The 24,060-nt window shown below is 50.9% G+C and overlaps 1 protein-coding gene and 2 long non-coding RNA genes across 3 annotated transcripts in view; 2 read left to right on the top strand and 1 right to left on the bottom strand.

Moving 5' to 3' along the window:
- Window positions 1-3,208, top strand: part of LOC136994190 (uncharacterized) — an 11,999-nt gene extending 8,791 nt beyond the window's left edge. The window contains exon 3 of the long non-coding RNA XR_010886316.1: window positions 3,149-3,208. This is a non-coding gene — a long non-coding RNA (uncharacterized lncRNA). The remainder of the gene's footprint in view (window positions 1-3,148) is intronic.
- WNT2B (Wnt family member 2B) lies at window positions 300-24,060 on the bottom strand. Its single transcript, XM_067310522.1, has 5 exons — window positions 23,762-24,060; window positions 9,181-9,401; window positions 4,535-4,812; window positions 3,426-3,690; window positions 300-1,360 (listed from the first exon to the last, which is right to left on the bottom strand). The coding sequence occupies exons 1-5, from the start codon at window positions 23,923-23,925 to the stop codon at window positions 1,131-1,133; spliced, it is 1,158 nt and encodes a 385-aa protein (XP_067166623.1). The 5' UTR covers window positions 23,926-24,060; the 3' UTR covers window positions 300-1,130.
- LOC136994212 (uncharacterized) lies at window positions 14,463-21,269 on the top strand. Its single transcript, XR_010886334.1, has 3 exons — window positions 14,463-14,685; window positions 15,375-15,598; window positions 16,281-21,269. It is a non-coding gene; the product is annotated as an uncharacterized lncRNA (long non-coding RNA).

Raw genomic sequence — 24,060 nt, 5'->3', positions numbered from 1 at the left:
TCATCTAGGATCTCTTGCTTGACCCAGTATTATATCATTAGATGTCTTGGGGTGTTCTGGTTCTTATGAAGGATTCCATTGCGGGCTTAGCACGCTGGACTGTATGACTCTACTTTGTGAGGAAAAAATGCATAATTACTGGGGTGGGGAGGTCTGTGCTTAAGGACTGCAGAACCTGTAGGTAAGAACGCAGGAAGAAAAGCTGTAGGCTGATTCCCAGCCTGGAGGAAGAGACTGAGGGCTTCTCTGCACAATTGATTATATAGTAATTCAAAAAGCAAATGACATAATTTTCTGATATAGGTTTATAATGAATTTTGTCTTAAAATAATAAGCAGTATACACAACATACAAGTGAGTTTTACAGAGGGACACTGTTGTATCCATTGACTCCTGAACTTACCAGTTAGCTCACAGATTTTGTTTGCTTTCTCTAGCCCTCTGATTATTGTGAACATGTATTGATAGGCTTTGTCTTTTTGCAGTTATTCAGGTTTCAGCTGACAATTTACAACGCCACCCATCATCTTCACTGGGGGAACGAGGTGAAGCTTCTGTGCAGAAGTTGCTCTTGCTCAGCTGGTGTCAGTAGTGCAGCTGGGGTATAGTATGCCAGGTCTGCTTGAGAGAAACATTGAGATCAAAGAACTTTCTTAAGAATTTGCAACACCCTTCCTCTGGCCTTGCAAAAAAGTAAAAGCAAGAGTGCTTTCTGCAAGAATTTCTTATTTTGAACTACAGTTTTTTGCTGGTGAAACTTTATTGCAACAAATTCTCGGGGAGATGCAGTATTCCTCAGTTGTTGCATTCCAATGATCAGTCCTCTAAGTTCATATCGGTTGCACTGTCCCTTCGCAAAGGTAACAATGGGCAAAAGAAGTTTCACAGTTTCAGCAAGGATTGCAGACTCCTTCTAGGTAAGAGAATAGTTTTGCTGAGCAAATAGAAGGGTCTGCAGTACCTCCTGGGAAATGTAGTCCTTTCTTTAGTGCTTTGCAGAATTAATTAAATAAAAGCCATGCAGTTGAACTACAACTCCCAGAATGCCATGGCCCACAGGGCACAGGTTTTTTTTAAAAATGGGGGGAGGGGGGTTGCAGTTGATTCTTCCCTGTGTTGTTCCCAAATCCTCAGGTTTGGTCTAACCACTCGGCCCGTTTCGGTGCTTTACATGTGTGCACGTCCACAGTGTCCTCGCACTCCTTGCAGCGCACAGCGCAGCACCAGTGGAACTTGCACTCGCACTTGGTAATGCGGGTGACGCGAGTGGTGTCATACCCCCGCCCGCAGCACATCACTTCGCAGCCGTCTGTCCCGCGGGACATCTTGTTGCACACGCGACCTGCTGTCCCCAGGGAGCCTAGAGGAAGGAAGGAAGAGTGAGTTAGGCTGTTCTTCCTCATTCTTGTCCAAATGCCTCCCCCAGCCCACCCCGTTTGGTTGTTGGGTTGTGGGTATGATTGTGGGTATGATTGGATATTTACCATCTGCAGTGGAGACCTTAGATGTGACTGCTTTATTGGCAGGTGAAATGTAGTTGGTTCCGATGCAATATACCCAAATTTGTCATGATCTGGCCTTTCTGAGGTCTGGGAACAGGCTGCTGGGAACAGATTGCAGAGCACAAGCACACGCTTGCTTTGGTTTAAGGGCATGTCTTGCAGTGCGGGTAGAAAGCCTGGCCTGCCGGAGCTGCTTTGGTGACCCTCCGAGTGGCTTCTGTCTCTGTCAGCTCACAAAATTCCCTGCTGGAGCATGCACCCTCTACTGCCATGACTGAAGGAGCAGTGGCGGGTAGGGATGGGCTTTTTCCCTGCCCAGCCTGTGCTCCAAGAAGGCCCCCGAAGGCCAGTTTAGTGTGTGCATGATCAGCTGGCAGGGAGCAGGGGTGATTGTGGCTGCAGAAGCTAGAAGTCACCCCCTGCCGCTGCTGGATAGAACGTCTGGGCTAATGGCTCAATTAAGCGTGGCATCAAGCAAGCGGTTCGCTTTCCCCGCGGAGCGCTTTTGTGTCTCGGCCACCCTCCCGCGCTCGGGGAGGTGGGCTGGCTGCCATGGTAACTGGCAGCCCTCTGAAGTCTCTCTGACCTGATGGATGGCTCCATCGCACGGAAAGCCATTGATCTTCTTTACAGAAGCCGAGCAGCAATGACACTGGCTTCGCTGCGTGTCGTCCCAACCTAAGGCTGGGTTCAGAGAAGAAGCCTTCAGCCTGTTATACTAAATGGGCTGCTTATTGTCTATTTAAGGGAGCTTTGCTCTGCAGAAGAAAGACTCTGCTACATTCATTATAAGAGGTCTATGAGGTTTGGATGGTTGGTTGTGAAGCCTGGGGATTTTGGACAAATCCAGTTCTGCTTTGTGCAGATGTGTGCACTTCTGTGTGCCTTGACAAGGTGCTCTGTAGATACAGTGCTCCAGTGGCTAACACCACCTGAGGGCTCTGGTGGTAACCGGCTACGGCATCACCTGTGACAACAGCTGTTGCAAGCTGTTTGAGGATGTCCCAAGGTTTGGTTGGTGTCTTCAGCCAGATGCGCATGGAATTAGGGCATGCAAAATTCTTAGGCACAAAGAAAATCTCTGTGTCTCTCTAAATCTGTCCCCTTTCTCATCTCATACTAAATGTTTATGTTAGTGTGATAATACCCTGAATGGCAGGGAAGGGGTGGTCAGAGGGTGAGCACAGAGGGTAGCAGCTTTCTGGTGCTATTGAGGGCACTTTCCTGCTTTTGGTATTTGGTATAGCTGTACCAAATCTGCCCCGTGCAGGGAGTCCCATCTGTGTGGTGAGGGCATAAATTTAGCATAAACTCTATTGAAGATGAGCTCTTTTGAAGATGTGATAGAAATTCAGTGGAGCAATCTCTATCAGACTCAGTTTGAGTGCCTGTAAGACTCAAAACAAATGACTGTGTTAGCCTAAATGCCACAGATCAGGAATGATCCCCAGCTCCTGGAATAACCCTGGGATAAACAGGCTAGTGTAGTGCCGGGTAGCTCCCAGAGAGGCTGTTTCCCTTAAATGCCTGACAGTCATTGATGGTTGTTTTTTTCCTTGTTTTTTTTTTTTCTTAACATATCTTGACTTGTGTGTACTTGGACAACTTCAGGATTTAAACTAAATGAAGCTCAAATTCTGTTACAGCCTCTTTACAGCCTGGAGCTCATGCCTGCCTGAGCAGAGAGCAGGGGTCTGCAGTGCTGTGCTAAGGTAAATGCAAGGCAGGTACCCCCTTGCATTGAGGACAGTCCTGCATGTCCTCAATCCCATGGCAGCACCTTGGAGCTGATGCCCTAACGGGTAATCTCTTCCTTGTTAGAGGTGATGTGAGCCCTGCCAGGCTGAGCTGTTTGGAAGTTGCAGGCCTGACAGGAGAGGAGGAAGAGCTGCTTTTACACTATTAATGGGGCATTTTTTTTACCTGCTGACTTGTCCATCACGCAATAATCAGGTGAGTTCTCAAAATACACCAGGTCTGTTTTCGTGGGCTTCCTGAAGTTCTTGTTGGCCAGAGTGAAGCCAGTGCCGTCTTGGTTCATTGTCACTTGGATGGCCCCGTTGTATTTCTTCCTTAGATAATCCCCCGTTTTCCGAAAATCTGACATTGCCAGCCAACAAGTCCTTAGTGTGCAGGAGCCACTGACTCCGTGGCATTTGCACTCCAGCTTCAGGAAACGCTTAACAGCCTGTGAGAAGAGGGATGCTGTGAGGAGAGGCTGTGACCCTGTTGTGCCTGAATCTATTGGTCCTTGGAGTAGTTTATCAGCCCTCTCACTTGCTTGGGATCGTTCTCCCTGACGGGAAGGGCCAGTGTGTGATTTCTGTGAGCCCTGCCCTTTGAAAAGACCACTTAGGTGAGACTGGAAAACTATGCAATTTTGCCCTTCAGTGGGGGCCCCCAGAGAAAGTGAGCTCTAGGAATGAATTAAGGCAAAGGTAGAAAGCCTCTCTGATAAAACAAACCTCCCTCTCCTCTTCCCTTCAAGGTGTGGCATCAAACTGCTGCAGTGACACATACTAAGGATGCGTTTCAGTGGATGCTGATGCTAACATCAGTGAGGACATATACGCTGGGGGTGAAGGTAAGCAGAGGAGTTGTGATCTCCACGGGGCCATTTGCTGTCCTGAGCATGCAGAAGAGCACAGAGAAGGCAAGGCAGTGTCCTGGAGGGGGTGTCCCTCTGCAGAGCGGGCAAGCCCTGCCTGCAGCAGGACCCTAGCCTCCATGGGCACCCTGAGTCCTGCTCCCTGCCCTGGCTAATGCCAGGGCTATGCCTGCCTTGCCAGCAGAGCATGGAGCTGCTCCCACTGCCACTTCTGCTGGAAGGGTCCCTGAGTGCCTGGGTGCGAATGCTGGCTTGGCACAGGGACCGGCAGCTTGAGGGCAGGGAGATACCTTCAGCTTTGCAATAGGCACTGGCTGCTGGACTCTGCTTCAGGAAGGTTGTGTCTGGCTGCAAAGGACACTCCTTGCAGCAGAAAGGGGCGTGGGGAGGAACGTGGGAGCTGTCTGAGTGCCAGTGAACTCACCATCCTCCCGCAGCGGTTGTTGTGCAAGTTCATCAGTGCCCGGGCATCTTTTACTTTCTTCTCCTTGGCATCCACAAAGGCTTTGGCAAACCTGATCCCGTAGTTGATGTTGTCACTGCAGCCACCCCAGTCGAACTCCCCGCGCTCATCCTTGGAGCGGCCCCTCTTGAGAGGGTCGCAGCTGCAGGCTTTCAGGTCCCCTTGGCTGCAGGCTCGGGTGATGGCATAGACGACTCCTGCCGAGGAGATGGCGTAGACAAAGGCGGCCTCCCTGCTGCCTGCCATGGGGAAGAGAAAACAAGGATGGGGAGTGAGTGTGCAGGGGCTTGTCCTGGGCCCAGGGATCCCAGCTCCAAGAAATGACACGGAGGTGCAGCAGCACCTTTGTGGCTGGGAGAGAGACATGTGCTGCGTCCTGCACAAAGGTAAAGAGTCCTGTCAGTCTCCGCTGTGTCCACGCTATCCAGCTTTGGCTCTGAAGAACAGCCACCTGCGTTGGGAGCGAGGGATGGGGCTGTGATAGGGCTACACAAGACAGTTGCTTGACTCAACATGCAGAAAAGAGCTGGGATGCTCTAGAGCAGGGACTAGAAGACCAACAGGGCAAGACCAGTCAACAAGTTTCTGCCAGGGCCCTCATCCCACCTAGGATGACACTGAGTGCAAGCAGTGGAGAAGCTGGAGCATGCTCCAAACCCAGGGGAAGGAGGCAGAGCAGCTCCTAGGAGGAGCAAGGCTGGCTGGAGATGGCAGGCGGCTGGGGGACGGGCTTTTGTTTGCAAAGGCAGCCCCGCAGGACGGGCCTGGCTGGGCAGCTGCTGGAAGGCTCCCCATGCAGCACAGTGTGCCGCCTGGTATTTTATGGCTCTGGTTTGAATTCACAGCTGTCTTTATAATGTTGTAAAAGAAGCTGCAAATCAAAACCATGTTAGCCTTCATTCTGAGAGCCTTTGAAAGCAACTTCAAAGAGAACAGAGCTCTCTTTGGGCCTAGCAGGATGGGACTGTGGCACGGAGCTTTCATGATTCCCTGTCCTTTGCCAGGACAGGATGTGGGGTCTTGGAGGAAAGGGTGCAGTCACAGGGATGGAGAAGCTCTGACCCAGGCAGGTTGCAGCACTAGGGGCTAGTGCTCCCATCTTCCCGGTGCTTAGTCTCCTTCCCCTTCCAGCTGGCCCTGCCAGCTCCTGTCTGGTGGTGGTCCGAGGTCTGGCTAGTGCACCCTGCTGCTTGTCCAGCCCCTCTCTGTGAGCTGCCCCTTCCCCCAGCCAGCTGTGAGCAGAGCAAGCTCACCAGCCCCCTTGCTCCCTTTTGTGGGTGCTCACATGTCTTCCATATGAGCTGCTTCTGGTGAGTCAAAACGCTGTTCCCAGCCGCGTTTGATTTTGAGGCCACATGGCTGGATGCGCCACAGCAGAATATGTCATGGGGAGCAGCATCTGTCCCCCAGGAGCTCTGCTCCCAGCACCAGGTCGCACACTGTGGCTAACGCGTGCTCCCTGGGGTTGTCTGCTTTGGCAGGGTGGCCCGTCCCTCCTCTTCCCTCCCTGGGAGCAGCTGGGTTCCACATTGCTCTTTCTGCTCTGGAACCACCTCTGTCCCTGCATCACCTCACCCTTTCCCTCTTCACTTCTTGGACATGTCTCTGCTTTGTAGTATAAAATATGTCTGGAACACGTGGGCATCTTGGACCCCCTGGACATGCTTTGAGTAGGGGTGAAGGACAGACCTTAGGTCACCTCATCTAGTTTCAGATCCCTTCCAGGCACACAGGAGCTTTTGCATCACAGCAGCTCCAGTGGCTCAGGGAGTAGAAACTGTTTTCAGTGATGCCTGTTCTTGCAGTTTTGTCAGGGTTTGCAATTCTCCTCCTCTCCCAAAGCCCAAGCTCCAGAGTCCTGCAACTGACAAACTCGGGTTTCTTTTTCTAAGGAACTCGTGAATTCTGATGGTTCCGTAGCAGATCTTGAACATGTAATCCCTATAAACTTGAGAACCAGATGGGAAATGCACAATCCATGTTTATCCTTTAACAAACATATCTCATGATTTTAAATCCGGTCTCCTGACTGAGGCCCAAGTCATGGTTTTTGAACTACTGGGATTTTTGAGCTGCTTCTAGTTTAGCAAGCATGTTCCCAACCCGCAGCCACTGATGCATGGGTGGGCCAGTGCAACGTGCCTCCTCCCAGCTCTCCGGATGCTCCTGCAGTGAGGCTGCTTCATGCCTTGAGCATCCTGGCAGAACCTAGCGGCCCCGACTTCACCGCTTTCCGTGAACGGGCCGCACAGTTCCTCCCTCACCTGGTGTCAGGGAGAAGCTCCCCTCTGGGCAAGGCTTGTGCCCCAGCCTTTTGTGTAGGGGCAGATTCTGCCCCATAAACATGGCCCTTTTCCAAGGTGAAGCCCAAAGCAACGACTTGAACCTTAACTCTCTGCTTTGCCTCCCTTGCCATGCAAGGGAACAGCAAGTTCCCACGTGAACTGCTGATTCCTGGCCAACCCTGCTCTCCAAATATTTATATATCCCGTTACTGTTTACATATAAGCCTGTTCTCCGGAGGTGTCTCCTCCTTCCCCCTTCTCCCTCAGTGCTCCCTCTGCTCCATCTCATCTGGTGCAGCTATTTCAAAAGCACTGGTCTGCTCCCATTACTGTTTGATTAATTTGCAAGGAAAGGCAAAGCTCTCCTAAGGAAGTAATCCAAGCCACTGTGCATGGCAACCCATCGAGAGGAGAGACTCTCCCAGAGCAATGACGAAGGGGAAACGAGGTTCCCGAGCCTCCTGCCCTTTGTGCAGTGAGACAGGGAACAACGTGCTCCACCACGGCTGGACACGTGTGACAGCGGTGGGGCGAGGGAGGCTCTGGGACCTTTGCTAAGGGCAGGGAAGGTGGGATGAAACACACACTTCAGTGAGGGGGGGCTGCAGCTGGCTTGGTAACGGCTGGACGTGAAGCCCGTTTGTGAGAGACTTTGAAGAGGGGGATCTAAAGGCGGGGAGGCACGCGTCTCCGCTGAGCGTGGGCATTGCTGCACGCGCGGTTAGCAGCGGCCTCGCCTCCAGGCGCGGGGGTGAGCGGTGTGCCGCTGGGGAGGCATGCCCCGCTGCGGCCCTGCGCGTAGGGAACGGCTCAGTCGTCCGTGTCTCCAGGGGAGCTTTAAACCCCGGCCGGACAGGAGATGCAGGTGGCTGGAGCCCGAGGGCTGCAGGGCCAGCCCTCTCGCCACCGTGGGCGCTGCGGTGGTTTGGCTCCGCTCCCGTGGGTGCAGAGCGCTCCCGGTGCGCTGGCTGGGCTGGCCCCGTGCCCGTGCTGGCGGCCGCTGACACCCAGCACAGCATCTGCTGCAGGGAAAATCCTTATCTGGAGGGCAACGAGCCATGGAAGGGTGCCCAGGGAATCATGGAGCAAGCAGACTGTGCCCTCTCCTCCCGCTAGTGGGCAGAGACCTGCTGAATTAATCTGGGGTTTGGCACATGGCGAGGAGGGATTCATGGCAAATAGGCTGTGCTTTAAGAACAGGAGCTGGTGGATGCCAGCTGCAGGGAATGACCTGGGATGGAGACAGACTCCTATTACCAAATCCCCTGCCAGGTAGGTTAATTCCCTGGTACAGGGCATCTTGGTTTGAAGTGAGGTTAAATTGCAAGTGAAGGAGTTAGGGCTTCATATTGAGGGCAATCTGTATCTACCTGCTTCCAGATTCTTGTCATGTTTCCTTCTTTTACCGTGTGCTGCATCCTTTGATGCAAGCCTCTCTCCAAATGCCCAATCCCCTGGAGCCCCTTTACAGCCTCTGGATGACCTTGCGCTGGTGCAGGGGCTGGTGCAGGACCAATGAATGACTCTGCCTCCATCCCTGCTGGAGCCCCGGGACTGCAGGGAGAGGATGAGGCTGTGGGGCAGTGTTTTGCAGCAGCTGCTCTTGCATGCTGGAGTTGCTGGGTTGCAAATTTCCAGGGCTGCTGCATCGTTTCTATTTCCATGCATATCAGGGTCTGGGGCAGCAGTTCTGCATGACTTGACAGGGTATGGGATGTTCCAGAATTAAATTGCTCCCTTCCTGTCCTCCTGCCTCTTTGGATGGAGAGAAACCTCAGGTTCTCCAGCAAATGTTTCCTTTCCCTGTGGATTCCCCACTCCTGCCTCATCTTCATGCACTAGCTGACTCAGAGATATGAAAGAATTTAAATGTGGAGCTCCTCATAAATCTAGAGGGAGTGACTGGCTAGTTTTCCCCTGTGGTGTGCTGCACACTGCATTTTATTGGGCCTGATTGCTTATTTTCTGCTGTAAAATGTCTTCCTTGCCCCAGGAAGAACACAATTTTATCCACATACCTGGTTAATGCCCAGGTTTCTTTCTGCCACTGTATCTGGAGCACAGCTAATGAGAATTTTCCCATCAAAATGTGATTTCAAGGGAAAGGGTTGTTTTGAGGGGAGGAAATGAAAGGAGAACCTTTATCTCCTTTTTTTTTGTTGTTGTTGTTTTTTTCAAAATGTCTCTGCAAAACAAATGTCATTTGCAACCAGCCATTCGGAGTACTAATTCTAAATTCTCTCTTACGATGCAGGTGTCCCTGAGCTGAGGCTGTAATTTAGGAAGGGGCTGCGCGGAGAAGGGAACCGTGGTGGGACCTACTTCGCAGCATGACTCTGCCGAAGACGGTGTGGTCTCTATCCAGAGTGCTGCAGTTCCAGCGGTGGTGCCGGAACTGGTGCTGGCATTCCCGGATCCACTCCTTGGCTCCCTCCCCGACGGACTGCATGATGTCGGGGTACCTCTGGCACAGCTGGCGCTGCTTGTTGACCAGCCCGGGAATGTTGTCGCAGATCACCCTCGCGCCCAGGGCCCCAATGTACCTGCAGCAAAGAGACAATTGTCCCGGCGTGAACATACTGTGCTTAGAGGTTTAAGGTGCGTGTGTTTGGGGGGGATCTTGATCCCGGTTCCCGACCCCTGCTGGGGAGTGAAATGTTATGGTGAAGTCTGCCTTTTCCTCTTTCCAGCTGTGTCACAACTGCTCTGTGCTCTGCTGGAGGGCGTCTCTCCGCAGTGGCCTGAGCTCGCCGCGGGCCCGGGCCCCACCAGCGGGCGTGCTGCTGACGCCGGGCTGCACGGTGAGCCTCCGCGCTCCGCTCGGCCGCGTGTCAAGGCCGTCCCGGAGCTGCAGTGCAGGCAGGCGGGACGCGGGGACGGGGCACTGCTGAGCCATCACAACCTCCGGGGGCTAGTCTTTGTGTTTAACAAAATAATCCCCGGCCGCAGCAGGCCCAGAGGAGGAGGGGGAAGCTCTGCTCGGTGCAGAATTGCTGCTCCGGGGAGCAGGGGAGCTTGCAAACCAAGTCCCCCTCAATTGATACAGTCAGGCACAGCGAGAGAGATGGTTGCTGTAAAACGGGGTGACCTGCACCCCTTAAAGCCTGTTAGCACACTGTTCTCGTCCTCCCTCCACCTCATGGGTATCGGTGAGTGTTTATGATAGTGCCCTGAAGACGAATAGCCAGGAGGACTGCGCGATGTCTCCCGTCCTGCCCGTATCCCCGTCTCCTCCAGCGTTGCCTCCTCGCGGTGGGGAGCAGGCGGGAGTTAGCGCAGAAAGGCAATGCGCAAACAATTGTCTGGTACAGCCTGTCTGAGCCGAACGGGCAGCTTTCCACCGGGACCAGGGCGGGGGGAGGGATCCCGAGTTCTTCCTTGGAGCCCTGCAGACTTCTCTGCTGTCTTTAAAGCAACGCAGACAATGGAGACAAGTGTGGAATTTTCCATCTCCATTCAAAAACCCTGCCTAGGTCTCTTGTTTACCCCAGCCAGAAAGCAGGATTCTTTGTGCGGGAGAATGATTTTTGCCACATACCATGGAGTTGTGATTCTGGCTGGAAGAGAAGAGGTTTGGGTGGGATTCAAATTTTTCAAACCCCCAGACTGGAAATAAGACCCTCCCTTTAATAATAATAAAAAGCAATAAACTTGGGCAATATTTCATTGTCTCTCCCTGGCTATGTTCTATCGTTTCTATCAGTCCCAGAGAGAGCTCACAGACCCAGGAAAGTCCTGTGAACACAGAAAGCAATGGGATCTTTTTCTCTTTTTTAAAATATTTTGTTTAAACACTGGCAGAAGCACAAGGTCATCTCAGGCTGGAGTTGAGGATAATAAACCCGGCTCCCCATGGCTTAGCAAGCTAGGACTCTGATGGTCGGCGAGCATTATTTTTACAGGCTTGCTCATCAGCCTTTCATCATGCAGCAGTGGCGCAAGAGAGATGGCAGAACCCATTTGAAAAAGAAAAGCCAACGGGAGCTCATGGAGAAATGCCGACTCCAGGCATTTAATTGCCTCACTCGCGCTCGGCTGCAAAGAGAGGCTGGTTCCTCCAGCTGTGCGGAGGGCAGAGCGGCTCCGGCTGAGCCCCTTTGGAGGCGCGGGCGAGGGTGCTCTCGGACCCTTTCTTCTGCCTCCCTTTGCTCTAGGAGCGGGAGCTCCAGACCGTGGGCTTCACTCCGTTTAAGCTGTCTTGACCCAACCAAGGACCGGGATGGCTTATGTGTCATTGCCTGAGCTGCTGCGAGTTGGGAGCCAGTGGCAGGACAGTTGTGGGGAGGTGGCAGTGTTTTGGGGTGGCCAAAGCTCCTCTTCACTGGAGGGGAGAGATGCTGAGAAAAGTGGAGATGATAAAATGCTCTTGGATGGGCCAGCTCTCAAGGGCCTTTGTCAGGGTCCCCATCCCCTATCCTTCTCCACCTTCGCTAAGCTGGGGCACTTCTCTTTGATTAAATGTGGTGTCCCTGTAAGAGAGGCTTGCTTTAAAGAGACACCCTGCGAGCTGACAAAAGAGATGCTTCCCCTATGGGAAAGCGTGCAGATCAAGCAGTGGCTAACGCAATCTCCTGGGAGACTGAGATCAAGGGAAATCCTCCAGGCAAGATGCACACCAGGCACTCCGTTTTTCACACTGTGAGCTAATTACTTCTGTTCTTGTTAATTCTCCTGCCAAATATCCAGATCACAGCAAATATTGCCAGCAGGAGAAAGTGGGATAAGAGCGCACAGAAAGGTCATAGACCTTTTATTTGTTCACAGAGCACCTTGCCAATGCAAGTTTCTTGGAGTTCCCCTCCCTGGTGTGTAGGTGATTGCATTTCCCTCTCTCATTGTGGCTGCAAACAAAAAGCGGTTTATGTTCTGTGGTACCTATGGGCCTTCAGCCTAGATTACTTAGAGAAATCAGTCCCAGGACTCCTGTGGTATTGCAAAGTGGCATGGCACAATAAGGGGCAAAACCTCTTCATTTGTCCTGGAAAGCTTGCAGTTACCTAGGTGAGAACTGGATCTGCCATTTCATGAGAAATTCTCAGACTGGGTTCTGTTACTCTGAAATGGAGCAAGACAGGGAACATCTGAAAATTTCCTGCCAAGCAGAATTTTGGGAGGGAGAAAAAACGAATGTTTGTTTTGGATTGATTAAAATCTCCCTTCCAATTATATTTCTAAAAATCTATGATATTTTAGAAATGCTGAAATAGGCAATGAACGTTCTGAAGAAATCCCTAACCTGCTTATCAGAAACAGTCTGCTTCATTTTTTAAAAAATGAAGTTGTGTTGGAAGTGGTGAGTCTGTGTGAAATGCTTTACTCCTGGGGAATTTGCATTTTTACAACAGAAAAAAAAATCAGTTAAAAAATGTCTAATCACTTTTCCTTGGAATCTCCATCAGAAAATGACTCTGCTGTGGGGAGAGAGCAAGGTAGGAATACACCACGTCAGGTGAGGTTCTGAAAGGGCACACGATGCTGCCTTCTGCGAGGTCCTCGCGTGGTGCCGGGTGAAGCCCTCGCTAGAGGCAGCTCTCCGTGGAACTGCTTGCTCGCCTAGCTCAGGTAGCGGGGGCTGGCACTAGTCCCTCCCGCGGCCTTTGGCTGCATTATGCTACATCATTTACTTTTCGCAAATCCGCGTACAGGCGATGCATGTATCACAAGCATGCTTTATCTCCTTTTTGCTTCCAGCGCTACCAGGAGATGGCTGTGAGCTGCAGATACCACAGAGTGTTGCAGGAAACACCATGCTACTGTACATCCCACCGGACCTCCGTGTTCCTCCTTCTCTTCCTTGTTTTCCTGCGAGGAGCAACTTGCTGGCATTCTGTGCAGTACCCGTGCAGGCTGGAGACTTCAGGTTACAAAGGCAAGTGCTTTCAGAGCCTGAGATGTGAAGGAGGTAATGTGGTCCTAGCTTCCTGCTATTCTTTCTCTTCTCTGTAAGTAAATCTGTTGCACAAACACATCCAATGATGCAGCCGAAGTGGGCTCTTTCTCAATAGCCTGCAAGCGCCGCCTGCTCCAATGCATTGGGAGAACAGAAGAGAGCTGTCACATGTTGGCTCCCCGTTGTTTTTCTTGTTCTAAGAGTCTGCTGACTTCTACTCTTATAAACAAGGAGAAACCTAAATTGCTTCTAAGATAAACATGCAAATCAGAGGCAGACGCATCTATTTACTTGGCAGCATGCATTTTGTTTTAACCCTCTTCCGATGCTTGCCTCTGTGCAGTATGTATTTTGCTTCTGCACTTCCCATGAGAGCATGGTTTGCTCCTCAAAGGACTTGCAGAACTCCTTAGGGTGCTCTTGAGGGAGCCCATGTGGCCCATGTCACGTCTCTGCCCTCCGTTAAGTCTAGTCTGGCACTAAGTCTTGAGGACTTGGGATTTTCCCGCCTTTATCTTCTCTCTTCCCTTGTACATGCAGTTTCCTGTGGGTTAAGAGGGGAGCCACACACTTGCATGCAGGCTGTGAGTACTTAGGTTCTGTTGTGTGCTGTCTCCAGGGACAGATTCCAATGTGCCTCGCTCCTACTCCATCTTCATAGTGCTTGGGAATCTTTTTCTGGAGCAACAGAAAAATGCTTTTCTGCTTTTGGCACCCACATAGTTTACACAGCTTCCCAGTTGCTGAGATCTTCCATAGGAAAGACCAAAAGCCTCCAAAATAATGCTGTGCCACAGGTGTGGAAGTGGGCAGATCAAGACCATTGCCCGAGCCTAAGGCACCTTAACAGTAGGCAAATGGGAATTTCTACACTACTGGAGAAAGCAAGACTCTCCAGAAGTCTGGGCTAACCTGCCCCAAAAAATCAGTCAGTGTAACTCCGGTCAAGTGAGCAAAGGCACTGCGCAGCGGCTGAGAGGTTTCTCATGCTCCGAGGAGCACCAGTCTGCATTTATGAGGGCTTGGGAGACTTTGTTCCGCAAAAGCAGGCAATAAGAGGGAGGCACGACTAGAGATCAGAGCAGGAAGATGCTGCAAATGACTAAAAGGGGAATTTGGTTTGTTTTCTGCTTAAAAATAAACAACCCCCTGCAACGTAGACCTGGGGGCACCTACAGATTTTTGTTATTCAGAGCTGTTGGTAGTAATTTTGTTTTATTCCTAAAACATTACTGGCTGAACCACTTGTTTCGTGAGGACAGCTCTCCAGTCCCCAAACAGGCAACGGCAATAAAATGAACCCTCTCTGTATATACCCGAATCCTGAAGGTCACCAGCCACCTGCAAAACAGCGTTCCTCCTGGGAGGAAAGTAAGTTGACCCCGCACATAGCAGAGGGAAAGTGCTGGTTTTTGGTATCTCTGTAGCATGCCTGGGGCTGCTGTTTTGTTTGTAGTATGGCTAGCGTGAAAATTACTGAAGAAATAATAGCAATTCTGGGGCTCCAGTCACTGTAGTGGTCAGGGGTAGGCTGCTAATTTGAAGCAGTATGTTTCCTCTTTCTGATGTAATCACAGGACTTGGCTCATTGCCTGATATCAGCATTTGCTTGACATGTCAGTGTGGGGGTACTTCATTTATGGCTCCCCTGAAATAGTGGAGATTCTTCTCCTCTAATATGAACCACGTGCTCTGACTTTGCAGAAAAGCTGCCTTGGCTGCCTCCCCGGCAGGCGCAACGATCCAGTGAGATGTGAGACCTAGCAGAGGCTTCTTCGGGGTTGAGCCTGTCTTCTAGACTGATCGGGAGATAGCTGGTGGAAAAATCTCCCTTGGAAAATGAATTTTTGAAGAAATGAAGATATTTCATGGAAAAGAGTAAATTTCAGTGGCATCAGAGCTTACTGAGTTTGTAACTTCTTCACCATAATGTCAAGGTATTGGTGAGAAATATACTAATATTATAATTCAATTCTTAATGAAAATTATATCCCTATGTTAGGTAAACTGTAGTATCTAATATTTCATGTTACACCATTTTATATGGTATTGAAACAAAATATTATAGTGTTACTTGATTTTAAAAGGGAATTTTTTGTAACTGCCTTTCTGAGACAAACCTCAAAATTTTAATTTTTTTTGCTTTAGATTTAAAAGAACTGTCAACAAGTTGGAAGTTCTCACTGAGGAGAAATCAGGGTTGCACCAATGCAGTAAAGGCTCAATTTTAAATTAGATGTATACAAGCAAGCTTAACTTAAAATCAATATCATAGGTTAAATTTACACTGGGAGAAGGGTATCCATGCAAGCAATTTTGCTGATGCAATAAAACAGACTTTAAGCCCATCTGATGCTCACTTGGGCAGCTCTGAATATATCCTATTACTCTTAAGTACAGCAATGCTGCTCAGGAAAGAACCTCTCCCCCGTGAGGGTAAAGGGCTGCTGTCTGCCTGCTTTGGCATGCGAAGAGCTGAGGCACCAGGTTTTTCTCTTCGTTATTTGTTAATGCAGAGAGAGTTAATGGCTGAAAAATGCTGGCAGGATAGCATTTCTCCTTCCTGTGGCTTCTCTCATCCTGAGGATCCCAAAACATTCTGTTGTATCTCCTGGTACCACCACAGTGCAGAACGGGAGTAGAAATGAGGTGGTGATGCCGTGCACAGCAGGGTGGCAGAAGGAGGTGCTCTGGGCAGACACGGCAGCATAAACCCTTCTCCTGACACACGCACTCACAGTCAGCTTGATGGCCCTGAAATCATCCAGAGATGCTCCTCTGACCTGGACGAGCTTTGAAGCAGGTTCTCAGAAAAGACGGCAGGCTCAGCTGCGACATCCCAGCTAACAGGTTTTCAACTTGCAAATTTACCTTGCGTGACGTTGTCTCTCCCCATCAATTGCAGGGTGCTTGAGTTACTTGCTCCCCCCTTAAGACAGTTTGAGCAGCTTAAATCCCTGGACCCCCCGCCACATAAACTGCTTACTGTGGTTTCCAAGAGGCCCTGTCTTTTCTTACTGTAAGTAAAGTGATGTAGGCAGCCTTGCCCTATGTACTGCTGTACAGGGCTGCACTCAGTGACTCAGAACTTAGCCAGACCATGTTTTAGACAGAAGAAAAGCAGCCAAGGTATTGTTCCTGGCCACGTGGTAAGCATGCCTCTGAACTTGATATCCTCTGATGGCCACTGAATGCCTGTCATATCTAGCTCTCCTACCTATTATTACTCAGGCAAATAACCTCAGCATCATTTGGAAGAAATGCGAAACATTGAATCCCTCCACAGCTGAAAAATTAGTGCCATCTGAATCTTGTATGATGAACTGTAAGCTGGGGGTCAGTCATGGCCAGTGAGCGCAGGACATTCTCCTTATCTGGCTGGGAGAAGCACTGGCTCTGCTCTGCTCGCTGAGCATGGCATGGCATGGCCAACTGCTTGCGCCGGCCTGTTCGGGAATATAGTCCTGGAAGGGGTGGTGGGACACTACCTTCAGCTCTACTTGTCACTTACAGCTTTGGGGACTTTCTCTAGGTCTTTCTGTAAAGGAAACTGAGTGCTGTGAACATCCTGAAGCTTCTCCCTTTCCTGTGCCTGGATGAAGTGCAGCTGGCCAGCAGTAGCCCATACTCCTTCAGACCTGTCTCTGCTCTGTGCCCAAGTGCCATGCCTGTGAGGACGGCTCCATCTCCAGTGCCTGTGCGTAGCCTTGTCCTCTTCTCTAGGATCAGCGTTTGGGGGGACCATTGTACCGATGCTTCCTGTTCCAGGAAAGCTGAGCGCTCCCCGTGCTGCTGAACGGTAGGTCCCCATCTCCTCGCAGGAGGCTCTTTGCTCCTTGCACGTTCTGGCCCATAGGCTGAGGCCATGAACTTCTGCACAGAACAGCTTTGCTGTTGACTTCTGCTGCAAGAGCAGAGCTGAGATGAAAGCGTGGTCTGTCTTTTCTGTGGTATCAGACACTGCTGGAGTCCTTCTCCTGGGCAAACTTATCTCTCTGTTGCTCTCATAACCACTTTGATAATCCTGAAAGATCAACTTGGGGGCCAAACTGTATTGGCTTCTGTTCTCTTTCCTTCCCATGAAATCTTTATTTTGGTGGGAGGCTGGAGAGCCCTAGGCAGCTATTGGAGACGCATCTTTTAGATAGGATCAAATCCATCATTCCTGCCTTTTTGTCTGATAAAGAGAGCAAATTCCGAAGAGCCTGACAACATTTCACCTCCTCGAGTTCTTTGCATACTTCCCAAGGATACTGCACTTTCCTTCCTTTGCTCTCCATGGATGTGGGTAGAGAATTTATAGCAAATTGCAAAGCACTTTGGGTTGCAAGGTGCTATAGACATTTGAGATATTATTTTATTATTATAAACCCTGAGTATTTTATTAAGCCCCACTGGGAACAGGGCCATCCTGGCCTGCTGGAATTGTTAACGCCTTGGAATGATTAATAGTCCTAATTTCCTCACTTAGAGCCACTACTCTATATATTGAGAGTGTTAGTCTCACTTGAATAATTTTTAATAGCATAATGCTGGGCCACTACCAGCACCATTCAATGTACGTGTTTTTCATTCTTTGCACTATGATCTTTTTTCTTGTATGTCAACATTTTTCCAACTGTGTTCCTTTGATTCCTTGTTGGAGTCCCCTCTCTGTGATTTCTTTGCTTTAGTGAGCAGCTTGCAGAATGAGGTTACTGTGGAAAGGGTTGTTACTTGAAATGTCTTGGAAATGCTGCACTTCCATGGATGTGGAACCAATGCCTCGCACTGTCCTGAATGTAGGGCAATGCTACCATGCCATCCACTTGGTTGATGTAGGAGTATTTGTTGTCTGAGTCCAGTATCTACAGTCACATGGAAATTGAGGTCTAGTCTGCTTGCTGTTGTATAAAGGCAAGGTATGGTGTGTGCAGAGTATATAGCAGGTCAGCAGCAAAGCCCCTAAAGCCTTGGACCAATGCATAGCAAGAGGAGATGGAAAATTAGGGAGTAAAAGCACAGGGAGAAAAGGACTCTGGTGCCTTCTGAAATAATGCCCAAAATCTAGTTCAGTGATGGGTGAAAACTTCCTCTGATGACGTTTTGGTAATGTACAAAGGCAATACAAATTGCTCAACAAAAGTGCACTTTATTCTTAAATTTATTTTTTTTTCCTCCCCAAATCTCAAAGCACTTTGCCTAGAGGTGGGAAGGTAATAGAGTCTCTGGCTTGCACATACATATGATTGTCCACGGGAGAGTGCAAACTTGCACTTCCTTAAATTTCAGCTAGAGGCGAGGTGCCCACCTTTAGCTCACTCGCTGGATGGAGGCTAGAAATCAGAGCTGGAATCCAGATCGCTAAGGTCACCCCTTTCCTGCTCCGCTGAAGGGAGGTGACTCCATTATCTTCTATTAATAGTCCCAGGAGCAAAGCTGGTCCATACCTTGGCTGCTAGTGTGGGACTTGGGAGTCTGGATTAACATCCCAACTGCCACACATGCCCTGTGTGAACCTGAGCTAACCAGTCCCTTCCCTCCAGCCCTGTTTCTGATGGTGAAGTAGGAAGGATGATTCCTCCCCTGCCCTTGGCACATCTTGTGTGTTGGGCTGCAAGCTGCTCAGAGTGGAGATTGCATGTTTTTACAGGACCTAGCACGGCACAGATCTCATCTCAGGGTGCTCTGTAGGCACAGCTGAAATCAGTATTGCTAGTAATAAAAGCTAGTGAGTTTGTAAGAGCAGAAGAATTTTCTCTCGTGCGTTTCTTTTTAAGAAAGATTTCCTATAGGTGAAAGTGACCCTAATGAAAAATGAACTAAGAAATACAATTAGGATTATTATAACTGAGTACAGTGACTGAGAGAACCCATCTGTTCCAATATACTCCCAACAAAGAACACCAGAACTGCTACAAAGGCCAGAGAGTTCATTTTCCATCAGTCTGATGTTACTTTAAAACTTATATTTCAAAGCGAGGGCTCCCTGGATAGCTAGAGTTATAGAGCACTTCAGGATAAAGACTTCCTGGTCACTGACCTCCTGCTATTATTACCATGCAAAGCACTTTGCAACAGCAGACGTACAACTGCTGCGAGCCCTCTGGGCGATCCCACCGAGCCCCAGAGCATCGCTGCCCTGCACGTTTTCTCTTGTGCCGCGATGGCGAGTCCTCTTCCCGGGACCATGCCCGTGACAACCTTGAAGCTGAGAGCGCGTAGAAGAGGAGCTGCTCTGCGGCTGGGGCAGGGTTTTGGAAGGGGGCGGCGATCGGTTCATAGTGCGGGGCGGTAGCAGGCTCGACTGATGCATGGTCCTCGGAGCCATTGCGAAAGCTGCTGTAGCCGCTGCGAGAGCAGCCCTGACCGGGGCTGCTGCAGGTCTGCCCTCGAGGCTGGCGCAGAGGGGAGCCAGCAACACCCACACATACCCCAAAGGGTTACGCCGGCTTACTGTGAAGTTCTTTTCAGGCAGCTGTCTTTCCCTTGGCTTAAATTCAAACATTCCTATTGATGCTATTTCCCCTCCCACACACCTCAATATGGTGCCTGTTTAAATGAGTCCCTCTCTATCCTATATTCACACATACACGTGGCTTGATTTTTGCATCACTCTGCCCATCCATTGCACCTGGACCAAGACTTGGTGCTGGTACCATTGCAGAAAAACAGAAATCCCTGAAATGAATAGCTCTGGAAGCCACTGCTCCTTCCTATACATTGGGACAAGGAAGTCCCCTTCTTCATGCACAACTGCTGGATTTTTGGGTCAGAGCTTCCATTGGGAATGGCTTGCACCAGCTCCTGAGGTTAATCTAGCGCAGGGACCATGATGCACGTTCTTGCTTCAGTTTGCCCCGGAGCATTTTTCCCTGCACATGGAAACAGAGCTCCTTTCCAGGCCCCAGGAGGGAGATGAAGAGCGAGCGTGTCCCATGCCAGATTTGGGCTAGTGTCCCCTAAGAGCGTCCTGCCTTGGCACACCTTGCCTGCTCCTCTCCGTGTACTTTGGGATGTAAAGAGTAAAGAGTATACCAACGCACACATCAGCAGAGGGCAAGATCTCCCTTAACATGCCTAAGGCCTTAGAGACCCACGTGGCCGCTAGTGTCCTACGCACTTCTGAACCAGAGGACAAGCTTGCACTATTCTTCCTTCCACAGATTTGTTTTATCTCTTTGGGAGCCTGATGCCTCCCATCTGTTCCAATGCCAGATGAAATTAAATATTTGTAGTTTCCAAGGGCTGTGGTTAGCAATAAACAAGTTAGCTAATGAGGATTTGGTGTGTCTGGGAGTTGGGGGGGATTCATGTGGGTTTGCAGGCAAGTGGGTATGTGTGAGGGTGGGGTGCACGGGGTGTGTGTGTGCAGCCTTGTGTACATTCTTCTTTAACCAAACCTTCAATTTAAAATGGCTTTCCACACCAGAGCAACTAGCGGAGCTCTCAATAGCGAATAAACTCTACTTAGTTATTTACACCAAGTTTGTTTATTGCACAGTTTATGTTTATAAGCAACATTTGTCTAATCTTCCAAATCTTTCGGAAGGAATTTTGGAGGCCTGTTCTGGGGCCTGATGTTCTCCTGCAGCGTGCTTAGGCCTGCGCCGGGCAGACCCAGCCGAAGCGGGCAGAGCCACGGTTCCCCAGGTCTGGAATCGTTTTGTAGATGATGCTGTTCTCCCTACCCCAGAGGGCACTCAAGTGTAAACGGGATTTAGGGATTTTCCCGTTGCATTCCTTTTTAATTTCTGTCTGTGTTTCAGCCGGTATTTTGTTGCTAAGGAACACTTTATAGTTTGGAAGCCGCTGGCACGGGGGCTGCTCCCCACCGCTAGTGTTGGTTCGCGTTGCCGCTCTTTGGCACCATGGCCGGGACGCAACAGCCGCAACGCCCAGCGCCGCTCCCGGGAGCTGCGCCCCGCTGCAACGGAGCTTCTCCAGCCCTGCAAACGCCATCGCTCCCCTGCTACCGCCTCTGAGCCCATGCACGTGCGCATGTGCACGCACGCTTTTTCCAACGACAAAGTTCACCAATTCCTGGAGTTTTTGTGAGGCAGCGTGGGCTATGCCTGACGTCACTGAAAATTAATAATTTGCAGTTGTTTAGAAGAAACATTTGGTTGATATTTCCTTTCCATGTACTGTGATCAGAACTGACCCAGTTTTTTCTATTAATCTACTTTAAAAGTTGACTCTGAAAATGAGAAGCATTTCCTCTATTTCCACAAGTTTATTGTGTGTGAATCCCTAGAAGAATTTGGCAATAATAATAAAAATAAGGAACGATGATGCACCACCAAATGTATTTACTGTAATATCAGTAGTGCTAAAGATGTGCTTGGAAACCTATGTAAATCACTGAATAACATTTTCCCAAACCACAGCTGGTTGAAACCATTTTCAGTAAAACCCAATTTCATCTAAACATGCTATTTTATCAGAGCTGACATGTACAGCAGAAAAGCATTCATTTTGATGAAGGTTTCCCTTAGGAATGTTCTGGTCTACAAAAGAGAAAGCAAAATCTAAAACAGGAACTTTCAGGTTTAAAATGTTTGGGTTTTAATTAAAAAAATAAATATATAATATATATCTATATATCTATTTAAAGGTTACTGGAACCAATTCTGTTTTATGAAAACATTCAAAAGAATTGTGCTTGGCTCCACCATAGGGAATAAATGAAAGAATCGGGCTGCGCAGAAAGGAGTTGCTGTTCTCCAGCTCGCTCCAAAACTGAGCTCCGGCACACGCAACAGCCCCAATTACCCTGGAAATTGCCCCGGCTCTTCTTTCTCCCAAGAACGAGAAGCTGCCAAACAGGGAGTTTGCAAGCTGTGACTACAAACTGCTGTGAGTGCTAAATCTAGCTTCCTCCAAATAAACCACAGTTATAGAGGCTTAAAATGTACCCGTTTTTGCTCCTAGTTTTGGGGAAGAAAGACGTTTGGAACTAGGGCAGGCACCATGGTGGAGTCATTTTGGGAGGAGAAGTCGGGTACAAGAGCGAGAACAGATTTTTTTCAAACTGTCCCTAAAGAATTTTTGCTTTTCAGTCAGCATCCAAGTGTGCTAACAGAACTATTTCAGCTACAGGAGATGATACTGTGACCACTTGGTATTCTATTCTTTTTCCAGCTACTTTACCCCATATGTCTATTCCTGGTTAGAGAACAAGCCTCCCCTTCTCTTGCCTCCTTGGTAATTAAATGAAATAATCCAACTTCTCCACTACCCTAAGACTTTTCCTTCCTCAGCTTTTAGCATATCAGTAACATCACCTTCCGCACATATGTTGTCCTGTCTTTGCCTGCCCTGATGGGTGGGGGCAGATTTCGCGGCTGGAAGCCAGGCCAGTGCTTGTATCAACCTGATCCTTGTGGATGGTGACTCATTTTCTCACCCAGTGATTTCAGTTCCATGTGGGCTGAACAGGCTGCAGAAGATCTCCTCTGGGTATTGCTGGGAACAGCCTTGTTATTACTAGTTTGTATTATATTTGCGCCCAGAAGCCTGTGTTGCCCTCTGGAAGAAGCTGCTCTTCACGCAATCCACCTTTTGTGCCTGGTTGCAAGCCCAGTTATTGGACTTGGCGTGTTGAGCTCCAGGTGGGGGTCAAAGCAGCACGTTGCCTGTGGCTTGTCCCGCTCCTTCCCCGCTCGGAGCTTTCCCTGAGCCTTTCTGATCCTGGAATCAATCTCAGACCACCGATGTGGTTGCTGCCTGCCACACAGCCAGAAATACTCTCAAATGCAAAGAGTCCTGCATTATCGGCATGACCTTAAAGCTCTCACAGCCCCTTGCAACGTATTCGCGGTAGTTAAGGAATGCCAGGCACCACCGGTTCTCCTTCGGTGTCGGATGGGTTGGATTTGATTAAGTTCAGCTTCATTCACTGCCATATGCTAATGCTGATGAAATTGGTGTGTAAACCAGTATTTTGTACAAGATTAGAGAGGACTTTAGGGGCACTGAGAACTTTTCTGCAGCCAACAGATTTTTTTTCAATATTATTGAACTACTAAGGCAGTATGGGGGTCACTTGGAAAACTTCACATTCCCGTTTTCCTAATTACTCTCACTCTGCATACATGAATTAGTATTCCTACAGGAATTAGGACAGGAGGAGATTGATTTCTAGAAGGCTGAGTGGTTCCTGTTGCTTCACTTCTGCTGGTATTTTCTATGGCATCATTTCTAGCTGTCACCGAGCCTTATCTTGTCCAAATGAGGGAGAAGAGCAACTTTTTAGCTTGCAAGAAGCTATCATGCAAGTGCCCTGGCAGAGATTTGGGGAATGCCAGCGCGATCCCCGAACTGCGGAGGGCTTAGGCGGGAGAGCTGCGCTTCTGGCTGCCGCTGCGGTTCTCCGATCCGGGCGGTACCGAAGGGATCCGGCGACCGCGTTTCGCTCGGAGCGCGGCCGGGGCGGCGGGCAGGGCCGGGCGGCCCCGGCAGCGGCCCCGACGGCGCGGCCCTGGCAGCGGCCCCGGCCCCGGCCCCGGCCCCGTGCGGGCAGCGCGGCGGCCGCTCCCCGCCGGCGCAGCCCGGCCGCTCCCGGCGCAGGTTGCAGGCGCGGTTTCAGCGCGGGCGGTTGCTGCCGCCTCCCGCGGGGCTGCGCAGGTGGCGGCGCGGAGCCCCGCGGGCCGGGGCCGCTCGGTCACCCGCGGCGGGAGGCGAAGGCGGCTGGGGGCCCCCGCGCCGCGGAGCCGGGGGGACCCAGCGCAGCTCCGCGCCCGCGTGGCAGCAGCCGCCGGCGCAGCAGCCGCCGCTCCGCGCTCCGCACCCCGATCCCGCACGTCGGGCGCCGCTCGCCGCCCGCCCGCCCGCCGGCGCTTCCCCCTCCGCCGGCTCCCGGCGGCGCTTCGCCCCTCTCCGCCCCCGTGTGCAGCGCGGCGGGGCTCGGCGGAGCCCCGCGGTGCCGGTGCCGGTGCCGGTGCCGGTGCGGCGGGTCCTGCCCCCTGCGGGAGCGAGCGGAGCGCGGGGCCCTCGGAGGGCAGCGCGGAGCCGCGGCGGGGCGAGACTCACCACCACGAGGAGTCGGCGCGGGGCGTCAGGGCCAGCAGGATGAGCACGAAGGGCAGGTAAATCCGCGGGGCCGCGCCCGCCGTCCGAGGGAAGGCTCCGCACTCCGCGCGCCCGGGGGCCAAGGCAATCGCAGGAGACACTTCCACGCGGTTTGGACTGAGCATATCTCTCCGGGGCGGCTGTCCAGACGGAGAAATGACCGGGCAGGGGGTCCCACCCGGGCTCCCCGCGGGCCGCAGGGCGGTCAGTGCCCCGGTGCGCGGCCGCCGGCGCCGCGCGGCTGAGCGAGCCCCGGCTGG

Source organism: Apteryx mantelli, chromosome 25 (genome assembly GCF_036417845.1).
Source record: "Apteryx mantelli isolate bAptMan1 chromosome 25, bAptMan1.hap1, whole genome shotgun sequence".
In the NCBI taxonomy this organism is placed as follows: domain Eukaryota; kingdom Metazoa; phylum Chordata; class Aves; order Apterygiformes; family Apterygidae; genus Apteryx; species Apteryx mantelli.
This window is presented reverse-complemented; position numbering and strand designations above follow the sequence as displayed.